Source organism: Salmo trutta, chromosome 8 (genome assembly GCF_901001165.1).
Source record: "Salmo trutta chromosome 8, fSalTru1.1, whole genome shotgun sequence".
Taxonomy (NCBI): Eukaryota; Metazoa; Chordata; class Actinopteri; order Salmoniformes; family Salmonidae; genus Salmo; species Salmo trutta.
The window spans coordinates 37,746,572-37,772,804 of NC_042964.1; the positions used below are offsets into that span (position 1 = coordinate 37,746,572).

At 44.0% G+C, this 26,233-nt stretch overlaps 1 protein-coding gene across 2 annotated transcripts; it reads left to right on the forward strand.

The window, feature by feature from the left end:
• LOC115198842 (F-box DNA helicase 1-like) lies at window positions 1-25,566 on the forward strand. 2 transcript variants are annotated; one of them, XR_003879303.1, is made up of 9 exons: window positions 1-332; window positions 1,843-2,006; window positions 2,090-2,165; window positions 2,405-2,599; window positions 2,737-2,862; window positions 4,136-4,242; window positions 5,029-5,163; window positions 24,157-24,282; window positions 25,548-25,566. XR_003879303.1 is itself a non-coding variant. In XM_029761176.1 (8 exons), exons 1-8 carry the CDS (start codon window positions 263-265, stop codon window positions 14,136-14,138), a joined length of 1,041 nt encoding a protein of 346 aa, XP_029617036.1. In that variant the 5' UTR covers window positions 2-262; the 3' UTR covers window positions 14,139-14,899. The 2 variants fall into 2 exon arrangements, 1 of the variants encoding a protein (XP_029617036.1); XM_029761176.1 differs by lacking the exons at window positions 24,157-24,282; window positions 25,548-25,566 and adding an exon at window positions 13,971-14,899 and having other exon boundaries at window positions 2-332.
• The last annotated feature ends 667 nt before the right edge of the window (window positions 25,567-26,233 follow it).

The window sequence follows — 26,233 nt, forward strand, 5'->3', positions numbered from 1 at the left end:
TAAGTAACCTTTGATTGTAATTGAGTTGACTGGTGACTATGACATGAATATACACTTAGTAGTTAGTTTATTAGGTACACCCATCTAGTACCTGGTCGAACCCCCCTTTGTCTCCAGAACAGCCTGAATTCTTTAGGGCATGGAGACATTGCTCACTTGGTATCAAGGGACGTAATGTGTGCAAGGAAAACATTCCCCACACCATTATACCACCGCCACCAGCCTGTACTGTTGATACCAGGCACTATGGGGCCATGGACACATGCTGCTTATGCCAAATCCTGACTCAGCCATCAGCATGACACAACAGGAACCTGGATTCGTCAGACCAGGTGGTTATTCCACTCCTCAATTGTCCACTGTTGGTGATTGCATGCCCACTTAAGCCACTTCTTGTTTCTGAGATACTGGAACCGGCGATCATACCACGCTAGGTCTCTTAGGTCACTCGTTTTGCAGATTGTATTCTCTGAATGCCGTAATGACTGTCTGCCTGTTTTATGTAGCAAGCCAAGGCCACTCATCTCACTGTCTGTAGGAGCGAACCATTTTTGTGAACGAGGTGGGGAACCTAATAAACTGGCCACCGAGTATATGATTCACAACATTTGGACAGGCGCTATAATCCAAATTTAAACTGTGTGTCCTTATTGCTTGAATTCAGGCTTGGCTGTACTGCTTTCAATGGGGAAAGATTGCTACTGTGATTTTTGTTGAGAATGTCATTTTCCTGGGTGGAGTTTTGGCTTGCCTGGTAACATCACCAGGCCGTATACATTAATATAATAACAAATAGAGTTCCAAACCTCTCAGCTAATAACAGCTACTTTTCAGATTACATATCCCTCCCATTAGACCACTCCGCTTGGGGGATTGATCCACTCTGGTTAATGCACCGCTTTGGTGTCCGTCCCTCCGAACTCAGACAGCAACATTCTTGCTATATATAAGAACTGCTGCACTTGGCCTTTTGAAGGTTGACTCAGCAAAGTTACCTTGCGTTAAGCAAGATGCAAGACCTCACTCTCACACCTTCACACAGCATCTGTGCATGGGTTCAATTTTTGCTCTTAGAGCGGGTAGGTATGGGACCAAAACAAAGGAGTTTAGCCTCACGCTTTATCGCTCTTAGTTGTCACTGAAAGTGATCCACTATGTTTACTTTGTGCACCTACTTCATATTTCTAGGTCTAAAGTAGATTTTCTGAATTGTGTAAACATGCCGGTAAAATATCCATGGTGTTCCATGACTACTATGCTCTTATTTGGTTCTGATTAGATCAGTTTGTTGTAAAGGGAAGATTGCAGAATTAGGTTGCTATTAAACATTCTGATTTGTTTCATCCTTCAAACAAAGTCCCAATACGACAAGTGGGCCAGTTCGTTTTGCATGGCCCGGTGCACTTAGCTGGCTAGTTTAATAATTTATTTGAATCACTCTTCCACTGTTGGTAGGCATCGCAATCGTTTAGAGGAAAATTGAGCCCCGCATATGACTGAAGCACCAGGTGTTCCCCCGGGCCCAGTCTGCCCGCCGTATCCTCACGAGCCGGTTTCTTCCCATCTTCTAGCATTTCGACCAAACGTGCATGCCGGTAAACAGAGGTTGTAGTTCACTGCCGCCACCACCAGGCTGTTCCATTCGTGACATAAAAGATGCAATATATTGTTGGTTTGAGTTTTTGATCAATGTAATTCAAATGGAGAAAATATTTATTTTTGAATACGTTTTTGCATAAAGACCGTTTTTAGGTGGAATATCATCAATCTACGTTGTTAGATTTGTGGAAGTATATAGTGCAACCTGCTCTTTAATGTGCGTGTCTGTCCATCCATCCACAGGCTGTGTGCGGGGTAAGGCTGTGGACTCACTGCGTCTCCTGACTACAGGGTTGAGTCCTGGCCGGGGCAAGATAGCAGTGCTGTCTCGCTCTAACCTCTCCGTGTTCGACCAAGCAGTCAGACTCACCGACGCCAACCCCCACTGTAGGCTGCACATCATAGGAGTGAGTCTCCATACACCCCCCCCCAACACACACACACACACACGTGTTTGGGTCTTGTGTAAGACATGTATTTTCCACTCCAGGGGGTGGAGAATTTTGGCCTGAAAAGAATCATGGACATTTGGGTTCTGATGCAGCCAGAAAATAACCGCTCTCGAGGTGAGTGGCGCACACACTGCTCCTTGCCTCAGTTCTGCAATTTTAATGCAAGTGAATTAGTATGTTGTACCTATGTGATATCTGTTTTCGGTTAGACAGTATCCTGCCTTAGCTTTCTCAATACTCATTGTTTTATTGGTAGTGTCTTTTGTGTCAATAGGTTTAGCTCTACTCTGCAGTGTAACTAGCTCTCTCCCTTTTTAAACGTGCTCCCTTCTCCTTCTCTCCCTGTTCTCTAGGCATCAAGGACAGCTTCATCCGTAGGTTCACCCAGCATAGTCTGGGGGGCTACTTTGGGCTGAAGAGTTACGCTAAAAAGACAGAGGACCGTGAGTTGGAGGGCAAACTCTCCATGGTGGAGAAATACAACAGCCGCATCCCTGAGCTGGTGGAACGCCTCTACGGCTGCACAGAGAGAGAGGCCCAACACGCAGGTACACACACAGTTACGTACTGTACACACACACTGTACAGACACACAGAGTTATGAATTGCTGTATTTGTATTTGAGAGTCTGATCTTTCTCATTTGTATCAACCCTCCCCTGCTGTCTCTCTCTTTTATCTCTTAGATTTTATCCTGGGGACAGTCCATAAGTCAAAGGGTCTGGAGTTTGACACGGTGGTGATCACTGATGACTTTGCTAAAGTCCCCTGTGCCGCCCACAATTTACCCAGACTTTCCAGCTGCTCAGGAGGTGTGTGTGTGTGTGTGTGTGTGTGTGTGTGTGTGTGTGTGTGTGTGTGTGTGTGTGTGTGTGTGTGCGCAATCATTAGGCAGTTGGAAAATCTATCCAAATACCAACTCTTATCTTCTTTGGGCTCAACACCCGTTAACGGGATCGATTTGACAACATCCAGTGAAATGGCAGAGCGCCAAATTTAAAAAAGATGAATTAAAATATTTAGCTTTCATACATTCACAAGTGCAACACACCAAATTAAAGCTTAACTTCTCGTTAATCTAGGCACCGTGTCATATTTAAGAAAGGCTTTAAGGGGAAAGCAAACCATGCGATTATCTTAGGACAGCGCCCAGCATACCAACACATGAAAATCAGATTTCAACCTGCCAGGCGCAACACAAAAGTCAGAAATAATGATTTAATTCATGCCTTACCTTTGAAGAACTTCCTCTGTTGGCACTCCAATATGTCCCATAAACATCACAAATGGTCCTTTTTGTTTGATTAATTCCGTCGTTATATCTCAAATGTCCATTTATTTGGCACGTTTGATTCAGAAAAAGACCGGTTCCAACTCGCCCAGCATGACTACAAAATATCGAATAAATTACCTGTAAACGCTGTCCAAACATTTGAAACAACTTTCCTAATACAACTTTAGGTATTTTGTAACGTAAATAATCGATCAAATTTAAGACTGGATAAACGGTGTTCAATACCGGATAAAAACAACGTGAAGCACGTGAACTGGAGCGTGCATCAAAACAGAGTGCACTAGGCTGGACCCTCGTTCTGAACTGCCATACTTCTTCATTTCTCTAAAGAAAAACATCAACCAATTTATGAAGACTAGTGGAAGCGATAGGAACTGCAAGCAAGTGCCTTATAAATCTAGATACACATTGAGAAACCCATTGAGAACACTGTCATCTCAAAAAAAACAAATTTCTGGATGGTTTGTCCTCGGGGTTTCGCCTGCCAAATAAGTTCTGTTATACTCACAGACATAATTGTAACAGTTTTAGAAACTTTACAGTGTTTTCTATCCATATCTACCAATTATATGCATATCCTAGCTTCTGGGCCTGAGTAGCAGGCAGTTTACTTTGGGCACGTTTTTTCATCCGGACGTCAAAATACTGCCCCCTAGCCCAAAGAACTTATCTAAGGCCAATGACTGTTTGCATTGGTCCACGGCCTACGCCAAGTCAGAACATTGGTTAATGTATTACAGTACCAATGTTTGTTAGTGGCTGACTCCACTGTTTTCTCCCTCGTCCTCTAGGTGACATCCCAGACGATGAGTGGAATCTGCTGTATGTGGCAGTAACTCGGGCCAAGAGCTCTCTGGTCATCACCAAGAACATCACCAACATCCTCACACTAGCTGGGGTGAGAGCACTGATCACCGGAGGCTGGTGAGTGGAGGACGGCTCATAATAATGGCTGGAATGGAATGGTATTAAACACATAGAAACCTTGTTTGATTCCATTCAGGCCATTATTATGAGTTGTCCTCCCCTCAGCAACCTCCTCTGGCACTGACCCCCTCCACTACACTCATCCCTCTTCACTTCTTCTCTCTCTCTTATTCTTCTACTCCACCCCCTCTACCCCTCCATAATCCTCTCCATCACTCTTTAACACACTCCTTCGCTCTACTTAACTCTCTCCTATTCCCAGTCTTTCTGTCTTTTGTGTGTTATTTCTCAAACACCGTCTCAGAGAAATGTACAAGCTGTTCATTGAAGCAGGATGTTGTGGTAATGTAATTCTGAGAAAGCCTCATTCCTCTTTGGGTGACATTTATGTGACGCAAATGAGCACGTCACTGTGCAAGTGAATGTGTTCCAATTGAATTTATGTTCTGTGAAAGCCTCCTCCCATAGCCTGGTGGTCTAGTCTGTGTTGTTAGCCAACCCTCTGTGTATGGCTTGACAGTGATTGGAGAGTAGGAAGCGCTACAGCACGTACAGTATGGGACCAAGGCTCAAAAAGCTTCTCAGAGCAGGAGTGCTGATCTAAGGCCAGATCCACTTGTCCATATAATTATTTTCCTTGTGATCTAAAAGGCAAAACTGATCCTAGATCAGCACTCCTGCTCTGAGACTCTTTGTGAATACGGGACCAGGCTAACTCCTCCCATGGTTAACCCTTTAACTTCCTGTTGTTCCCCAGGAGTACTTCCTGAGGACAGAGTTGACCAGCGCTCTGCTGACCGAGGGCCAGCCCCCCTGCTGCTCCGTGCGGGAGTGTCATAACCACATCATGCCCGACTGGCCCCTCGCCATGTGCAAACTGCCACTCCAATATGTAAGGCCCCACTTCCTCCTCCCTACCACCATACCACATTTTGATTTGCAATGTCTCTCAACCAGACCTGATCTCTTCAGACAGGTGTGGGTGCAGGAGATCTAGAAAAATTGCCCACATTCCACTAACAGCTAACCAGTCAGACCTGTTAGCCAACTGTAAAAGCTAGTCAGTCGGTCAGAGAGCCCCTACGGGGAAATCATGTTATCACTGTTACATTTAGTGTGCCTAAGCCGGGCTGAGGCAGTGAATGTTAAGTCATAAAAGGGATTTAGTACATACAGCAGTTGTATTTGAGATGGTGAACTCCTGTTCATTCACAAAGCTTGTGTATCAGGTTTGAAGGTAAGACCCAGATGTAGACTGTGTCGAAGTGACACTGTCTATTACAGCAAAGGGCAGGCAAACGACAGGTCAAGGCAGGCAGGGGTCGATAGCCAGAGTAGTGGGGGAAAGGTACAAGACTTCAGGGTCGGGTCAGGCACAGATTGGTAATCCAGAGTTGGGGCAAAGGTACAGGACGGCAGGCAGAATGGTCAGGCAGGCGGGCTCAGAGACGGGTCAAAACCAGGAGGGTGAGAAAAGAGACTGGGGAAAAGCAGGAGATGAGACAAACGCTGGTGGACTTGACAAACAAGACGAACAGAGAACACAGGTATAAATACACAGGGGATAATGGGAAAGATGGAAACAGGAGACAAAGGGCTGTGAGATATGGGTTTAACTCTGGACACATGAAAGGTGGGATGTGTATGAAGGGTACCGGGCAACAGAAGATGAACACAGCAGAGGGCTAATCATTTTGGAGATGGGAAATGGCCCTATAAACTGGGGGGAGAGTTTGCGGGATTCTACCCGGAGGGGCAGATCCCAGGTGGATAGCCATACTTTCTGCCCGAGACGATTTCCGGGGAGCCGTGGTCCAATGGTGATCTGCCTGTCGTCGATACCTGGAGGTGGTCTTGAGGGCCGACTGGGCTCTCCTCCAGGTATGACGACAGTGGTGGACTAACATCTGGGCAGAGGGAATGAGGACCTTCCTTCTGTTTGGGGAAAAGCGGGATCTGGTTCCAGGGAAGGGTGTTGCGGGCGTATTTGACCCACCCCAGCTGCTGGCTCCAGGAGGTGGGGTTGGCAGAGACCAGGCAGCGTATAGTAGTCTCCAGTAGAGGTCGACCGATTAACCTCTATGGGCTAGGTCTACTCAACAACCAGTGTAATCCCGTGGCGCGATATTCAAATACCTTAGAAATGCTATTACTTCAATTTCTCAAACATATGACTATTTTACACCATTTTAAAGACGAGACTCTCGTTAATCTAACCACACTGTCCAATTTCAAAAAGGCTTTACAACGAAAGCAAAACATTAGATTATGTCAGCAGAGTACCCAGCCAGAAATAATCAGACACCCATTTTTCAAGCTAGCATATAATGTCACATAAACCCAAACCACAGCTAAATGCAGCACTAACCTTTGATGATCTTCATCAGATGACAATCCTAGGACATTATGTTATACAATACATGCATGTTTTGTTCAATCAAGTGCATATTTATATCAAAAAACAGCTTTTTACACTAGCATATGACTAGCATTCCCACCGAACACTTCCGGTGAATTTACTAAATTACTCACGATAAACGTTGACAAAAGACATAAATATTTTAAGAATTATAGATACAGAACTCCTTTATGCACTCGCTATGTCCGATTTTAAAATAGCTTTTCGGTGAAAGCACATTTTGCAATATTCTGAGTAGATAGCCCGGCCATCAAGTGTGGTACTCACCAAACTCCGATTTACTATTAGAAAAGTTTGATTACCTTTGCTGTTCTTCGTCAGAATGCACTCCCAGGACTTCTACTTCAATAACAAATGTTGGTTTGGTTCAAAATAATCCATAGTTATATCCAAATAGCGGTGTTTTGTTAGTGCGTTCAAGACACTATCCGAAGGGTAACGAAGGGTGATGCGCCCGACGTGTTTCGTGACAAAAAATTTCAAAATGTTCCATTACCGTACTTCGAAGCATGTCAAACGCTGTTTTAAAATCTATTTTTATGCCATTTTTCTCGTAAAAAAGCGATAATATTCCGACGAGTCGTTGTTTTCGTTCAAAGAGAGAGAAAGTAAACATGGTGTCGGCTCGTGCACGCGCCTCCAGTCTCATTGTCCTCAGATCGACCACTTACAAAATGCGCTAATGTTTTTCAGCCATGGCCTGCAAAGCCACCATTCATCGTTCTGGTGCCTTCTGAGAGCCTATGGGAGCGTTAGAAAATGTCACGTGATGCCAGAGATCCCCTGTTTTGGTTAGAGATGATTAAGAAGGCCAGGAAATAGTCAGAGAGAGCGCTTCCTGTTTGGAATCTTCTCAGGTTTTGGCCTGCCAAATGAGTTCTGTTATACTCACAGACACCATTCAAACAGTTTTAGAAACTTTAGGGTGTTTTCTATCCAAATCAAACAATTATATGCATATTCTAGTTACTGGGCAGGAGTAGTAACCAGATTAAATCGGGTACGTTTTTTATCCGGCCGTGCAAATACTGCCCCCTATCCCCAACAGGTTAATCGGAATGGCCGATTTAATTAGGGCCGATTTCAAGTTTTCATAACAATTGGTATTTTTGGCCACCGATTTGCCGATTTTTATTTATATATATATTTTTCTCCATTTTGTTTTTTGTTATTTTTGTATTTATTTTTTTTCCATTTTTTTAACAAAAAATGTAAATTATTTTTTTATTTTTCAGAATGGTTTATTTTATTATTATTTATTTATTTAAAAATTATTTGTTTTGTTTTTGCAACCTTCCGGTTACTAGTCCAACGCTCTAACCACCTGCCTTACATTGCACTCCACAAGGAGCCTGCATGGCTCCTGTTACCTGTTAAGCGAGGGCAGCAAGAAGCCAAGGTAAGTTGCTAGCTAGCATTAAACTTAGCTTATAAAAAACTATCAATCTTAACATAATCACTAGTTAACTACACATGGTTGATGATATTACTAGTTTATCTAACGTGTCCTGCGTTGCATATAATCGATGCGGTGCCTGTTAATTTCTCATCGAATCACAGCCTACAAATGGGTAATGATTTAACAAGCGCATTTGCGAAAAAAGCACTGTCGTTGCCTTTCTTTAAAATCAATACACAAGTATATACACTGCTCAAAAAAATAAAGGGAACACTTAAACAACACAATGTAACTCCAAGTTCCACTTAGGAAGCAACACTGATTGACAATACATTTCACATGCTGTTGTGCAAATGGAATAGACAACAGGTGGAAATTATAGGCAATTAGCAAGACACCCCCAATAAAGGAGTGGTTCTGCAGGTGGGGACCACAGACCACTTCTCAGTTCCTATGCTTCCAAGCTGATGTTTTGGTCACTTTTGAATGCTGGCAGTGCTTTCACTCTAGTGGTAGCATGAGACGGAGTCTACAACCCACACAAGTGGCTCAGGTAGTGCAGCTCATCCAGGATGGCACATCAATGCGAGCTGTGGCAAGAAGGTTTGCTGTGTCTGTCAGCGTAGTGTCCAGAGCATGGAGGCGCTACCAGGAGACAGGCCAGTACATCAGGAGACGTGGAGGAGGCCGTAGGAGGGCAACAACCCAGCAGCAGGACCACTACCTCTGCCTTTGTGCAAGGAGGAGCAGGAGAAGCACTGCCAGAGCCCTGCAAAATTACCTCCAGCAGGCCACAAATGTGCATGTGTCTGCTCAAACGGTCAGAAACAGACTCCATGAGTGTGATATGAGTGCCTGATGTCCACAGGTGGGGGTTGTGCTTACAGCCCAACACCGTGCAAGAAGTTTGGCATTTGCCAGAGAACACCAAGATTGGGAAATTCGCCACTGGCGCCCTGTGCTCTTCACAGATGAAAGCAGGTTCACACTGAGCACGTGACAGACGTGACAGAGTCTGGAGACGCCGTGGAGAACGTTCTGCTGCCTGCAACATCCTCCAGCATGACCGGTTTGGCGGTGGGTCAGTCATGGTGTGGGGTGGCCAGAGGTAGCCTGACTGCCATTTGGTACCGAGATGAGATCCTCAGACCCCTTGTGAGACCATATGCTGGTGCGGTTGGCCCTGGGTTCCTCCTAATGCAAGACAATGCTAGACCTCATGTGGCTGGAGTGTGTCAGCAGATCCTGCAAGAGGAAGGCATTGATGCTATGGACTGGCCTGCCCGTTCCCCAGACCTGAATCCAATTGTGCACATCTGGGACATCATGTCTCGCTCCATCCACGAACGCCACGTTGCACCACAGACTGTCCAGGAGTTGGCAGATGCTTTAGTCCAGGTCTGGGAGGAGATCCCTCAGGAGACCATCCGCCACCTCATCAGGAGCATGCCCAGGCGTTGTAGGGAGGTCATACAGGCACGTGGAGGCCACACACACTACTGAGCCTAATTTTGACTTGTTTTAAGGACATTACATCAAAGTTGGATCAGCCTGTAGTGTGGTTTTCCACTTTAATTTTGAGTGTGACTCCAAATCCAGACCTATATGGGTTGATAAATTGGATTTCCATTATTTTTGTGTGATTTTGTTGTTAGCACATTCAACTATGTAAAGAAAAAAGTATTTAATAAGATTATTTTTTCATTCAGATCTAGGATGTGTTGTTTAAGTGTTCCCTTTATTTTTTTGAGCAGTATATTTTTAAACCTGCTTATTTAGTTAATATTGCCTGCTAACATGAATTTGTTTCACTTCTCTAGCGTTCCGTGCAAGCAGTCAGGGTATATACAGCAGTTTGAGCCGCCTGGCTCATTGCGGACTGTGTGAAGTCCATTTATTCCTAACAAAGGCCGTAATTAATTTGCCAGAATTGTACATAATTATGACATAATATTGAAGGTTGTGCAATGTAATAGGAATATTTAGACTTAGGGATGCCACCCGTTAGATAAAATACGGAACGGTTCCGTATTTCACTAAAATAATAAACGTTTCGTTTTCGAAATGATAGTTTCCGGATTCGACCATATTAATGACCAAAGGCTCGTATTTCTGTGTGTTATGTTATAATTAAGTCTATGATTTGATATTTGATAGAGCAGTCTGACTGAGCGATGGTAGGCAGCAGCAGGCTCGTAAGCATTCATTCAAACAGCACCTTTGTGCGTTTTGCCAGCAGCTCTTTGCAATTCTTCAAGCATTGCGCTGTTTATGACTTCAAGCCTATCAACTCCCAAGATTAGACTGGTGTAACTGATGTGAAATGGCTAGCTAGTTAGCGGGTGCGCGCTAATAGCGTTTCAAACGTCACTCGCTCTGAGACTTGGAGTAGTTGTTCCCCTTGCTCTACATGGGTAACGCTGCTTCGAGGGTGGCTGTTGTCGATGTGTTCCTGGTTCGAGCCCAGGTAGGAGCGAGGAGAGGGACGGAAGCTATACTGTTACACTGGCAATACTAAAGTGCCTATAAGAACATCCAATAGTCAAAGGTATATGAAATACAAATCGTATAGAGAGAAATAGTCCTATAATAACTACAACCTAAAACTTCTTACCTGGGAATATTGAAGACTCATGTTAAAAGGAACCACCAGTTTTCATATGTTCTCATGTTCTGAGCAAGGAACTTAATCGTTAGCTTTTTTACATGGCACATTTTGCACTTTTACTTTCTTCTCCAACACTTTGTTTTTGCATTATTTAAACCAAATTGAACATGTTTCATTATTTATTTGAGGTTAAATTGATAGTATTTATGTATTATATTAAGTTAAAATAAGTGTTCATTCAGTATTGTTGTAATTGTCATTATTACAAACAAAAAAATATTTAATCGTCCGATTTAACCGGCAACGGTTTTTTTTTGGGTCCTCCAATAATTGGTATCGGCGTTGAAAAATCATAATCGGTCGACCTCTAGTCTCCAGATCCTGGTTGGCTTGCTCCGTCTGGCTGTTAGACTGGGGGTGGAATCCGGAGGACAGGCTGGCCGATGACCCAATTAAGGTGCAGAACGTCTTCCAGAACCGAGACGAGAACTGAGGACCCCGGTCAGAGACCATGTCGACCGGTAGTCCATGGATCCGGAAGACGTGCTGCACCATGAGCTGTGCCGTCTCCTTGGCAGAGGGTAGTTTAGGGAGAGGAATGAAGTGGGCGGCTTTGGAAAACCGATCCACCACAGTCAGGATGGCGGGGATGCCATCAGATGGGGGATGACCCGTGACAAAGTCCAGGGAGCTGTGGGACCAGGGACATGAGGGACAGGCAGAAGTTGGAGGAGACCAGCCGGAGCTTGTCGGAGTCTTGTTTTGTGCACCGTGCAAGCGGCGACAAATGCGGAGACGTCAGGGACCATGGTGGGCCACCAAAAGCCAGGGTCCGGCAGGAGCCCGGGTGGCAGGCAAGAACATCCGGTTATCTGGGGCCAATCCACCACCATTCACCTTCCCAGATCCATCTGGACACTCCCAGCGGAGATGATGTGCCCCAGAAAGGGGATGGTGGAGCAATGGAACCCTCACTTCTCTGCCTTAACAAACAGCTGGTTCTCCAGGAGGCGTTGAAGATCCTGTCGGATGTGGAGCACATGTTCTTGGGGGGGAGCGGGTGAAGACAAGGATGACATCAATGTAGACGAAAACGAACAAGTACAACATGTCGCGGAGAACATAATTTACCCAAACCATGGAACACAGCAGGGGCGTTGGTGAGGCCAAATGGCATGACCAAATACTCGTAGTGGCCGCTGGCCATGTTGAAGGTGGTCTTCCACTCATCCCCCTCCCGTATCCGCACGAGGTGGTAGGCGTTCCGTAGATCCAGCTTGGAAAACACGGTGGCACCCTGGAGCGGCTCGAAGGCTGAGGAGATGAGTGGTAGCGGTTCTTCACCATTATGTCATTGAGTCCCGGTAGTCGATGCACGGGCGCAGGGTCTTGTCCTTCTTCTCCACAAAGAAGAACCCTGTGGCGGCGGGGAGAGGACAAAGGACGCAATAAATCCTGCAGCTAGGGAGCCCCCAATGTAGGTGTCCATAGCCTTGGTCTCCGGTCCCGACAATGAGTACAGTCGTCCCTGGGGTGGAGTAGTGCTAGGGAGAAGGTCAATCCCACAGTCATATGGTCGGTGCGGCGGAAGCGAAGTGGCCCGGGCCTTGTTGAACACCCCCCCGAAGGTCCTGGTTCTCCGCGGGAAGGTCCGGGGCACCGTCCAAGCCCCCAGGAAAACATCCCGGGGCTGGTTGTGCTGACTTCAGACACTGGGCGTGGCAGAACCGGCTCCTGCCCATGATGGCACCAACAGACCAGTTCATGAGGGGATTGTGTCACTGGAGCCAAGAGAATCCTAATACCACGGGAATCTGAGGAGACTTGATTAGCAGGAATTGAATAGTCTCGCTGTGATTCCCTGACACCCGTAGGTTGATGGGAGTGGTAATATGAGTGACCCAGCCTATAGTGCGCCCGACCAGCGCTCTAACGTCCATGGGAATGTTGAGGGGCTGAATGGGGATGTTCAGCTCGGAAGCTAGACAACTCTTCGTGTTGATCCTGTATTGCCGTTCCGCAGACGATACCCAAGCTCTACCTAGTTGCATAGGCTCGGGAAGCGGTCACTCAGCCGTTTTCGGCGACTTTCGGGGAAGGTCGGGAAGTCTCGGGTTCTTTCTGCAACGGGATTGTCCGGGACTTCCGGGATGACTCGAGATCCGTAGGTAACTCCCGAGCTGCAAGTGCGTCCTTGACAACCTCCGAGACGACGTGCAGGAACATATCGAACAGTGCTTCCTAGTTCCAAGCACTCTCCGCTGCCAACGTGCTGAAATCCACCGCATAGTCTGCTACACTGTGGGATTCCTGCCGCAGCTTCTCTCCCGGAGAATGGGGCATCAAAAACCTTCTTCACCTCTCCCATGAACCCCTCCAGACTAACGCATATGGCCGGCTGTTGTTCCCATACAGCAGTAGCCCAGGTGAGAGCCCTCCCGGACATCAGCGTAATAGGCTATCTTTGAGCGATCCGAGGGGAAGGAGGAGGGCTGAAGCTCGAAAATGAGGGCATACTGAGCTAGAAATGTCTTGACAGGTGCTCGGCTCTCCATTGAAGCGTTCCGGGGGAGGTAAGCGGGACTCCAGAGAAGGTGGAGTGACTGATGAGATGGCGCTGCTAGCAGCTGGGTTACTGAGGGTCTGTGGGGTTACCACTGTAGTAGGCTGCCTCCCAGACAACCCGCGGAATTGCTCCAGCAAAATGTCTAATGCCCGGTCATGGCGTTCAGGCAACATTTGGACCCCCTCCATAAGGCCACGCAGCAGTGGCTCCTTGGGAGGAGATGGCATCGCGCAGCTGGCCCGGGTCTGCTGGTTCAGTCATGGCCAGTTCGTACTATCAGGGTTTGAAGGTAAGACCCAGATGCAGAGTGTGTCAAAGTAACAATTTTATTACAGCTACAGGGCAGGCAAACGACAGGTCAAGGCAGGCAGGGTTTTGATAACCAGAGTAGTGGGGCAAAGGTACAGGACGGCAGGCAGGCTCAGGGTCAGGCAAAGTGGTCAGGAAGGCGGGCTCAGAGACAAGACAGGCAAGGGTCAAAACCAGGAGGGTGAGAAAAAGAGAGACTGGGGAAAAGCAGGAGCTGAGACAAAAAACGCTGGTAGACTTAACAAGACGAACTGGCAGACAGAACACAGGTGTAAATACACAGGGGATAATGAGGAAGATGGGCGACACCTGAAGAGGGGGGGTGGAGACAATCACAAAGACAGGTGAAAAAGATCAGGATGTGACATTGTGTGTGACTGACTCTCTGTGTGTTGTAGATGGATAGTGCAGACGATGGAGGTCCTATGTGTGGGGCGTGTGTGTTGCAGCGTATCGGCCCCACGGCCAGTCTCCTAGCCTCCCCAGAACTGCTCAAGGTCCTGCCAGTGACCGAGGAGCACCTGAACCTGCCCATCAACTACGCTTTGCTGATGGCTCTCTTCTGAGGGGACACGCTCACGTACACACGCAAACTCAACGTGCTGCTTGAACTGTTCTGCAAACACACCCACACAACATGAGACATGGACCTCTCCACTGATGTTGTCATGGGAAAAAAAAATCTGTCTGCTTAATAGGCATTTGAACGAGCCAATTATGGACCAGAAGGTGTAGTGGAAAATTGTCTTAAGAATAACACTTCTTACAAGAACTTGTAAATTCAATATAGACTTTAATACAGAGTAGTAAAGCCGAGCCGGTCCGCGGAACAACAACTGCCTTCCTTAGGCCCCGGCTCTGCTTTTATGCATATACAATACACAGGTCCATCCTTTATGTAAATGAAGTAAAACCCCCTATGCGTTCTACCACCTTTTTCTTTCCATCCAATGGATAACGCCCATATCTGCTTTTAGCTCTAACATAGTAGGGGCTAGACTCCTCACATGGATATGAAATAATTCTTACATTGCATGCTTACGCTTGGCATATATTTTTTGTCATGGACATACATTCAGCTTGCCTGGCCTTTGCGTGGTTCCTGCTTGGGGATACATAGCCATCTGCTATTTCCACTCAGGGCCTGCTGCCAGTCTCCTCTTTCGCTAGCTAATGTATTTCTATTTTTCTTCCCTCAGCACGTCTACCTTTCTCCCACATAATCCCTCCTCTGGGACTAAATAGTCCCACATCAAACATGATTAAATTAGAGACAATAAGGATGGAAGCAAAATAATAGATACATAGAACAATAAATGTGTTGAACGAAATGTGAAAAAGACAGAACATAATCATATACTGGACCAAACATCTCCAATCCGATAACATAGATAGGAGTAAAAGATCCAGTCAAACTTAAAATAGTAAACAAGGATACATATAACAAATCAGTATACTATGAAGAAGTATGAGCATAGCCTTGCCTGAGTTATCTCAGTATTTAAAACATAAAGAAAATAAGAAAATCCTGATGTCATTCTAAATTTGACACTTAAACAAGATCCTTCCTTACAGACACCTCTGTAACAACAGTGAAATCACAAATGAAAACACCTGCTAAAGGACTAAGGACATGGTCCATGGACACTTGTAACCGAAATTTCCCCCATTTACCCACAAGTTTAAGTATACAAAATTCAGAAGTTCTAACTTAATTTATCCCTTGTCAAAGGTAGAAAGGTAATAGACAATAGACTCCATAGTAAATGATTACCAGGTTATACATCTTTAATACTGCAAGAGATAGTGTTACTTGAGTTATATTACCACATGTACCTTTGTAATCCATAATCATTCCTTTATCATCAAATTTACTAAGTCCTGCAGTTTCTAACACCCAAATAGTTTAACAATTAACTGTAGTGTTTCTCACATCTATCCCATTATCTCCACAGCTGTAGAAACATTCATATCTACTTTTTACCATAGTAAACCTATCATTATGAGGACCATTTCATTCAGTTCTCATGTCATATGTTGCACATTCATGTTCTCCCAACATATTTTGGTTTAATTCACTTCTACCTTTAGTGCTACCTAATGCCAATCTGCATTCTATGTTACACAAAGGTATGTAGTATTGACTCTGAATACATTGAACATTTTCCATTTAACACATTCTTCAACAGATGCAAGTTCAGGTATAATTAAAATATCAGACCAATGTGATTTGCTAGACAAAATGCAATTGTCCATCCTATGTTTAGTTGCTTCTTACTGAGCTCACCTATACAAGCCATTTGTTATTGCTTTTCAAAATTTTTGATCAATGTTTGATTCTTGGGTAGTTTCTTCATTGTAGCTACCCGAGTTGGTAACAGATGTCCAGATTTTCTCCATCAACCCACTTCCTTATGGTTTTTCTATTGTCTTAGTTGGTGTACTAGTCTCTAGTGGGACGGTAATTTTACAATTTCTTCTAGGTTTGTTGCTGTTGCTGTCAAGACCATTCTACCATTCTTCGTCTATCCTGTTTCACTGTCTGTTAAAAAGACCATGTGAGGACAGAGAAGTTGATAAGAAAGTTTCCTTTCCATTCTCCTGTAGTTGTTTCTCCGTCCCCTTGAACAACACCTCTATCAGGGGTTTTCTGCCAGAGTAGGTATGTCATCAGGAGCAACAGGCATGTCACTCCTCCCCATCCCTGGACTCTCTGGATATTCAGGAGAGAGAGTCTGTTGGCTGTTGAAAGTTGCTCCTCGATCCACCTCCTCTTCGGCTCCTGCCTGGCTCCTGCCTGGCTCCTGCCTGGCTCCTGCCTGGCTCCTGCCTGGCTCCTGCCTGGCTCCTGCCTGGCTCCTGCCTGGCTCCTGCCTGGCTCCTGCCTGCTCCTGCCTGGCCTGGTGGTTGTCCCCTCCTTCCCGACGGGACTTTGGTACAGTGGTTTAGATGGTACCACGTGTTGCTTCCTTTCACCTGGACAGCAGTTAACCATTGTTCGAGCCACCTTGTAGGGACCCTCCCTCCTTGGCTCATTCCTTTCTTCCGGAACACTCGGACCTGGTCTCTTGGATCACCAGACGTGGAACCTCTGGTCCTGGTTCAGGTTTCTGCCTTCTTTCTGTGAGGCATTCAAACTTAGAGACTTATGGCCCTCTGTTTTATGATCACACCATACATCCACTTATTTCCATTACTCATCATACACCAACTAACATTCCAGCTGAAGCTGGCGACCCCTCTCCTGGTTCCTAAGCATAAGACTTGGAAAGTGAAAAACAAAAACACAACAGTATTGACAATGTGATATGTCATGCATAAATATATTCATGGAACCGAAATCTGAGACCATGACAATTCCCACTCTCTCTTCACCTGACTCTATGCCTCCAGGATACTTTTCTGCTGGAATCCACAAAAATAAAGCACTAAAAAGCTTCCTCATGCTTCCACCCAGTCTTCCCCTTTGCGGCACAGGTTCTGCGAGGTGTTTCCCAAATCATGCCATTTTCACTTTGTTTCCCATCTGCTCCATTTCAAACTGATAGGCATATCCCTAATAAACATTATATCTTCTTGAAGTAATTCAATACTGTATATGCTTTCACATTAATGCCTTTAACATGTTGTTTAGATCACAATTACCCTAACATCTGTCCTTTTTCATATGATGCATTAACCAATAAAATAAGTAGCTCCCAAACCCAACAACTGTATGTCTACAGTGGAATCTAGTCTCTCCTCTGTCCGCGTCCTCTGTCATGGTGCTTTCAAGCTCACCATTATTCAGCTGGACCTTACTTCTTGTGAGAAATTATGCGCCCACCGAAGAGAGACATGATGATCTTTACCACTGCAGGTGCGGTAAGAAGTATACCCCCAGCCTGGTGTATCTTGATGTACACTCAATCTCTAGAAGTCAGCCCATGCCCTTGGTTATTTCTGGCTTATGTGCTGCTTTTCTCCTGAGGACATACACACTAACACATGGTTATTTCCTGACAACAGACTTTCTCTCATTCAAGATCACTACTTTGTAATATTTAAATAACAGCCCTATTTAAACATTGTCTCAAATACCTCGCCTCCTACCACAGATATTCTTATACATAATGATAGCCAAATTATGGTCCCTACAGCAACTGCTGTTAGAATAACATGTAATCAGTCAAGTGTCTTCCAGTTGGAAGACTATCCAACCTCTTAAAACTCAAGTCATAACTCTTAAACTTTTACCATAGTGTTAATGTCACCACTATCACTTTTACTCTTCCCATAATCTAGGTATGTGTAATGTTCAATTTACTCAGAATTGTCCCTATGTTGTGCATCCCTATATTTTTCACAGCCAGCTGTCCTTTCTCTTCTGTGAGTTCTCTCTTCTATTAATATACATAGTCTCTAGAAATAACACACCTCTACTACCATAACCTTCATTTATGAGCCCCCTCAGATCCCCAATGCAGTCATAGTTCTTCTAACCCATAACACAATTTACTACTAATTTCCTTCCACAGTTTGATACATACTTAAACATTCTCAAATCAATTTTAGTCAATTTATATCATTCCCTCCTCAGGAACAATAAACACACTTATGTTCCTTAAAACAAAAATAAAGTGACCAGACAAGAAAAGAGCAAAATAAATTACAATAACTGCATATTTGTAATAAGTGACCACTACTCATAATGTAACTAAACCACTACTCATAATGTTGGTCTCCTCCTTCATCCTTGTGTGTATCGCAAAACAGACTATAAACTTTTATGCAATCAATTATATCAATACAATTTAACATTACATTTCTAATGACATAATAAAACAAAAGAAACAAAAACCTTTAATCTTCTGTAAGTTCTGTCAACCTCCCTGTCTCAGGATTTAGTTTCCAGAGCTTCCCTAGGCCTAGTAAATTTAAACAGTTCTAGGTCCAAATCATAACTGAAAACGTGTTATAAATTGTCCAACCCAAATCAGAATTCAGTCCTTAGTGCGTCATTCCCTTAAAAATGTACATTTATACTAAACTTGTAATACCAATGCTAATCTATTCATATTACACCCCCATTTGCCTCTGTTTTTCTGTCATGAGGCCTGGTAATGAAGGTCAGTAACCTATTCCCCTTTTAGTCTTCCTCCTCCAGCACATATCATTCCAGCATGTCTATTTCAGATACAGTTCACAGGTCATCAGACGCAGTTGTCCTTCACTCTTCCGCTGGTTAGGGAGAGTTCGAGCTTCACACACACTTGTGTTGTAAAAATATCTCTCTCATGCATTCTGACATCACCTTCCATGATAACTCCCTTATTCTACTGGTGATCTCTCAGACAAGTTACAGATCATTTAACAACATAACCTCTCGCAAACTTCAATATCCCAATGTTGCAAAGTTTGTATTGAAACAAAAACACAATGAAATCATCTTTACTTATATCATAATCCATTTGGAGGGACTGTCATCCCTTGTTAACAGATATTTCCTTTCTATATGCAGACTGAACAAAGCACATGTGTATTTTTACCCAAAGACAATAACCCCATGGAACTGCTCATTTTCCCACTGAACACATGATTCAACAACATGTTAAATCAAAAAATACAATTATTTGAGTATCTAGTCAATTTAAGATTACAACTCTTTATCATTTCATATGGAAATAATAGAATTTCAAAGTAATTGTACACTCTGAATAGAGACTGGTGTTCTTATTCATTTTATATTTAAATCCCACCTGTTCCAATAATTTCTAGTGAAGGTTGATCAGTCTTCATGGGAAATTCTTAGGATTCAGGGCATTTGACACCATTAAATGTTTCCTCTCCCTTCTCTGTCCCTGTCCTTCAGAACCCATTTGGATATATTTCAAAACATTTCCATCTTCCTGTATACCCAGTTTAAAACTGAATTGAAAAAGGTCCATCCAAATTAAATCCCAGAGGTCCTTTCCAGTAATCTTATCATTTTAACCTGTGTCATTAGTTCAGTATAATACAACCACTGTAGAACCTTCAAAAGTTGATATTGTCTTATCATCTTGTTAGTCAATACGTCACATGGTTCTCAAACCCCAAATATGTTGTAATGAACAGAGTTAAACCAAACTTCAGCTTGCCTGGCCTTTATGTGGTTCCTGCTTGGGGATACATAGCCATCTGCTATTTCCACTCAGGGCCTGCTGCCAGTCTCCTCTTTCGCTAGCTAATGTATTTCTAATTTTCTTCCCTCAGCATGTCTACCTTTCTCCCACAAAGGTAACAGTGTGGAACAGAGTTACTCAGCCAATCTCCTAGCACCTAGAGACACTGACAACGGGGGTACCCTTGATGATGATTGGCCTAGACCTGCCCCCCATGATCTCTGTTAGTCTAAAGTTGTGTTTCTTGCTGATTTGGATAAATGTTTGGGGCAGAATGCTATTATTGTGAAATATACATGTCTTGTTTTTAGTGTGGTTATATTTGATGCAAGAAAAATGCACAAGTTTCAGTCCTGTCTTTTAATACGTCTCATTTTCTACTTTACTTTTTAAAATCTGTTTTTATTGTGATTTCTTTTAAAATTATAACAAAAGAAACATTTGTGTGAGTACTTTGAGGTCAACATAAGCATCATAAGTTATGTCCATTGTTTCCATAAGACACAGTTGCCAATACTCTATGGAAACTGTAAAGACAAGTATGTTGTGGTTAGTTTGGAATGCAATTTAAAGTGCATTCGTGTTTGGATGGAGTAAGATGACTTCACACCTGCCAACAAACTGCCATATAAGGAATAGGTGCCTTTTGGGATGAGACCTGTGTCTGTGAGGACCAAACCGCAATGTTCATTGGTACATTTTTTTTCCCCCTGTGTTTGTATCAGATTGTACAACAGCTGATATTTTACAGTTAACACTGTAATAGGGGCAATTTTTTTAAAGTCCGTGTTATTTCCTGGCCCACTATGTTAACGTGGGTCGTACTGGGGTACGATTAAAAAATTCCTCTAGCTGCCATTGGCACCCCATTCAAATTATCCCCAAGGTTATGCCTAGTCCAATCTTGTTCATTCTCTAAATTAATGCCATGTCTGTTTTCTCATTAGCTGGGAATGTTGTTTAAAATGTCCAATGCAAACATACTTCCCCTTTAAAATATAAAAGTTTTCTATTAGCATGCTACAACTCACTAAGACAGACTGGTAGAAGAGCTAGCATAGCTAGCCATCGCTAGCATTCACTGGTGAAGTTTTGATAAGGGAATTATACGTTTAAAGGTAATGAAGAAATAATTCCACCCTGAAACCGAACTATTAGTGATTATTGGGTTATGTAGCATGTATAATGAATAATTAAAGTACTAAACGTAGTCCAATAAGGTTTGGTATAGATGTGAGGGTAGAAATGTGTGTGAGTCTAAGAAATATCGAGAACAATTCACTGTGTTTGACCCGACCTGGCTAGAACTCTGAGAACTTATGATAGGACAGGGAGTCATTTTCAAGGTTCCTCTAAACTCGGGGGGAATTGGACTGACAGCGCTGGGTAGTGATTAACAGTGGTGAGAACTCTGGGGAGGGATACAACTCCCCTACTGTTCGTGTGTATGTATGTGGCGTAGGATATCTACTGTTCGTATGTATGTGCGTGAGTAGGGAGTGAGCTATAAATTGATGTCTTTGTATTATGGACTTCAGAACGTTCTCTGAATAAACTGTACAGACCTTTTGCAGAAGCTGAGTCTTTGAACTTATTAACCCAGTGTCTTACAAACTTTGGGGATTAGTCAAAGCTTATTGATTGTTAGTTTATTATCATTGTGATCCAAAATTCTCATGACAAGTTTAAGTAACCTTTGATTGTAATTGAGTTGACTGGTGACTATGACATGAATATACACTTAGTAGTTAGTTTATTAGGTACACCCATCTAGTACCTGGTCGAACCCCCTTTGTCTCCAGAACAGCCTGAATTCTTTAGGGCATGGAGACATTGCTCACTTGGTATCAAGGGACGTAATGTGTGCAAGGAAAACATTCCCACACCCATTATACCACCGTCACCAGCCTGTACTGTTGATACCAGGCACTATGGGGCCATGGACAACATGCTGCTTATGCCAAATCCTGACTCAGCCATCAGCATGACACAACAGGAACCTGGATTCGTCAGACCAGGTGGTTATTCCACTCTCAATTGTCCACTGTTGGTGATTGCATGCCCACTTAAGCCACTTCTTGTTTCTGAGATACTGGAACCCGGCGATCATACCACGCTAGGTCTCTTAGAGTCACTCGTTTTGCAGATTGTATTCTCTGAATGCCGTAATGACTGTCTGCCTGTTTTATGTAGCAAGCCCAAGCCACTCATCTCACTGTCTGTAGGAGCGAACCAATTTTTGTGAACGAGGTGGGGAACCTAATAAACTGGCCACCGAGTATATGATTCACAACATTTGGACAGGCGCTATAATCCAAATTTAAAACTATGTGTGTCCTATGTGCTTGAATTTCAGGCTTGGCTGGCACTGCTTTCAATGGGGAAAGATTGCTACAGTGATTTTTTGTTGATAATGTCATTTTCCTGGGTGGAGTTTTGGCTGCCTGGTAACATCACCAGGGCCGTATACATTAATATAATAACAAATAGAGTTCCAAACCTCTCAGCTAATAACAGCTACTTTTCAGATTACATATCCCTCCCATTAGACCACTCCGCTTGGGGGATTGATCCCTCTGGTTAATGCACCGCTTTGGTGTCCGTCCCTCCGAACTCAGACGCAACATTCTTGCTATATATAAGAACTAGCTGCACTTGGCCTTTTGAAGGTTGACTCAGCAAAGTTACGTTGCGTTAAGCAAGATGCAAGACCTCACTCTCACACCTTCACACAGCATCTGTGCATGGGTTCAATTTTTGCTCTTAGAGCGGGTAGGTATGGGACCAAAACAAAGGAGTTTAGCCTCACGCTTTATCGCTCTTAGTTGGTCCACTGAAAGTGATCCACTATGTTACTTTGTGCACCTACTTCATATTTCCTAGGTCTAAAGTAGATTTTCTGAAGTGTGTAAACATGCCGGTAAAATATCCATGGTGTTCCATGACTACTATGCTCTTATTTGGTTCTGATTAGATCAGTTGTGTGTAAGGGAAGATTGCAGAATTAGGTTGCTGTTAAACATTCTGATTTGTTTCATCCTTTCAAACAAGAGTCCCAATACGACAAGTGGGCCAGTTCGTTTTGCATGGCCCGGTGCACTTAGCTGGCTAGTTTAATAATTATTTGAATCACTCTTCCACTGTTGGTAGGCATCGCAATCAGTTTAGGGAGAAAATTGAGCCCCGCATATGACTGAAGCACCAGGTGTTCCCCCGGCCCAGTCTGCCCGCCGTATCCTCACGAGCCGGGTTTCTTCCCATCTTCTAGCATTTCGACCAAACGTGCAGCCGGTAAACAGAGGTTGTAGTTCACTGCCGCCACCACCAGGCTGTTCCATTCGTGACATAAAAGATGCAATATATTGTTGGTTTGAGTTTTTGATCAATGTAATTCAAATGGAGGAAAATATTTATTTTTGAATAGACGTTTTTGCATAAAGACCGTTTTTAGGTGGAATATCATCAATCTACGTTGTTAGATTTGTGGAAGTATATAGTGCAACCTGCTCTTTAATGTGCGTGTCTGTCCATCCATCCACAGGCTGTGTGCGGGGGTAAGGCCTGTGGACTCACTGCGTCTCCTGGACTACAGGGTTGAGTCCTGGCCGGGGCAAGATAGCAGTGCTGTCTCGCTCTAACCTCTCCGTGTTTCGACCAAGCAGTCAGACTCACCGACGCCAACCCCCACTGTAGGCTGCACATCATAGGAGAGAGTGAGTCTCATACCCCCCCCCCAACACACACACACACACACGTGTTTGGGTCTTGTGTAAGACATTGTATTTTCCACTCCAGGGGGTGGAGAATTTGGCCTGAAAAGAAATCATGGACATTTGGGTTCTGATGCAGCCAGAAAATAACCGCTCTCCTCGAGGTGAGTGCGGCACACACTGCTCCTTGCATCAGTTCTGCAATTTTAATGCAAGTGAATTAGTATGTTGTACCTATGTATATCTGTTTTCGGTTAGACAGTATCCTGCCTTAGCTTTCTCAATACTCATTGTTTTATTGGTAGTGTCTTTGTGTCATAGGTTTGAGCTCTACTCTGCAGTGTAACTAGCTCTCTCCCTTTTTAAACGTGCTCCCTTCTCCTTCTCTCCCTGTTCTCTAGGCATCAAGGACAGCTTCATCCGTAGGTTCACCCAGCATAGTCTGGGGGGCTACTTTGGGCTGAAGAGTTACGCTAAAAAGACAGAGGACCGTGAGTTGGAGGGCAAACTCTCCATGGTGGAGAAATACAACAGCCGCATCCCTGAGCTGGTGGAACGCCTCTACGGCTGCACAGAGAGAGAGGCCCAACACGCAGGTACACACACAGTTACGTACTGTACACACACACTGTACAGACACACAGAGTTATGAATTGCTGTATTTGTATTTGAGAGTCTGATCTTTCTCATTTGTATCAACCCTCCCCTGCTGTCTCTCTCTTTTCTCTTAGATTTTATCCTGGGGACAGTCCATAAGTCAAAGGGTCTGGAGTTTGACACGGTGGTGATCACTGATGACTTTGCTAAAGTCCCCTGTGCCGCCCACAATTTACCCAGACTTTCCAGCTGCTCAGGAGGTGTGTGTGTGTGTGTGTGTGTGTGTGTGTGTGTGTGTGTGTGTGTGTGTGTGTGTGTGTGTGCGCAATCATTAGGCAGTTGGAAAATCTATCCAAATACCAACTCTTATCTTCTTTGGGCTCAACACCCGTTAACGGGATCGATTTGACAACATCCAGTGAAATGGCAGAGCGCCAAATTTAAAAAAGATGAATTAAAATATTTAGCTTTCATACATTCACAAGTGCAACACACCAAATTAAAGCTTAACTTCTCGTTAATCTAGGCACCGTGTCATATTTAAGAAAGGCTTTAAGGGGAAAGCAAACCATGCGATTATCTTAGGACAGCGCCCAGCATACCAACACATGAAAATCAGATTTCAACCTGCCAGGCGCAACACAAAAGTCAGAAATAATGATTTAATTCATGCCTTACCTTTGAAGAACTTCCTCTGTTGGCACTCCAATATGTCCCATAAACATCACAAATGGTCCTTTTTGTTTGATTAATTCCGTCGTTATATCTCAAATGTCCATTTATTTGGCACGTTTGATTCAGAAAAAGACCGGTTCCAACTCGCCCAGCATGACTACAAAATATCGAATAAATTACCTGTAAACGCTGTCCAAACATTTGAAACAACTTTCCTAATACAACTTTAGGTATTTTGTAACGTAAATAATCGATCAAATTTAAGACTGGATAAACGGTGTTCAATACCGGATAAAAACAACGTGAAGCACGTGAACTGGAGCGTGCATCAAAACAGAGTGCACTAGGCTGGACCCTCGTTCTGAACTGCCATACTTCTTCATTTCTCTAAAGAAAAACATCAACCAATTTATGAAGACTAGTGGAAGCGATAGGAACTGCAAGCAAGTGCCTTATAAATCTAGATACACATTGAAAACCCATTGAGAACACTGTCATCTCAAAAAAAAAATTTCTGGATGGTTTGTCCTCGGGTTTCGCTGCCAAATAAGTTCTGTTATACTCCAGACATAATTGTAACAGTTTTAGAACTTTACAGTGTTTTCTATCCATATCTACCATTATATGCATATCAGCTTCTGGGCCTGAGTAGCAGGCAGTTACTTTGGGCACGTTTTTCATCCGGACGTCAAAATACTGCCCCCCTAGCCAAAGAACTTATCTAAGGCCAATGACTGTTTTGCATTGGTCCACGGCCTACCGCCAAGTCAGAACATTGGTTAATGTATTACAGTACCAATGTTTGTTAGTGGCTGACTCCACTGTTTTCTCCCTCTCCCTCGTCCTCTAGGTGACATCCCAGACGATGAAGTGGAATCTGCTGTATGTGGCAGTAACCTCGGGCCAAGAGCTCTCTGGTCATCACCAAGAAATCACAACATCCTTCACACTAGCTGGGGTGAGCACTGATCACCGGAGGCTGGTGAGTGGAGGACGGCTCATAATAATGGCTGGAATGGAATGGTATTAAACACATAGAACCTTGTTTGATTCCATTCAGGCCATTTTATGAGTTGTCCTCCCCTCAGCAACCTCCTCTGGCACTGACCCCCCTCCACTACACTCATCCCTCTTCACTTTCTTCTCTCTCTCTTATTCTTCTACTCCCACCCCTCTACCCCCTCCATAATCCTCTCCATCACTCTTTAACACACTCCTTCGCTCTACTTAAACTCTCGCTCCTATTCCCAGTCTTTCTGTCTTTTGTGTGTTATTTCTCAAACACGTCTCAGAGAAATGTACAACTGTTCATGAAGCAGGATGTTGTGGTAATGTAATTCTGAGAAAGCCTCATTCCTCTTTGGTGACATTTATGTGACGCAAATGAGCACGTCCCTGTGCAAGTGAATGTGTTCCAATTGAATTATGTTCTGTGAAAGCCTCCTCCCATAGCCTGGTGGTCTAGTCTGTGTTGTTAGCCAACCCTCTTGTATGGCTTGACAGTGATTGGAGATGGAAGCGCTACAGCACGTACAG

What these genes read in the sequence shown, in the direction of transcription:
- LOC115198842 (XM_029761176.1), top strand. Translation starts at nt 263, where the DNA reads ATGCTGCTTATGCCAAATCCTGACTCAGCCATCAGCATGACACAACAG. An exon ending in GAGAGAGGCCCAACACGCAG is followed by an intron (nt 2,600 to 2,736) that starts GTACACACACAG and finishes TTTATCTCTTAG; the next exon opens with ATTTTATCCTGGGGACAGTC. An exon ending in ACATCCTCACACTAGCTGGG is followed by an intron (nt 4,243 to 5,028) that starts GTGAGAGCACTG and finishes GTTGTTCCCCAG; the next exon opens with GAGTACTTCCTGAGGACAGA.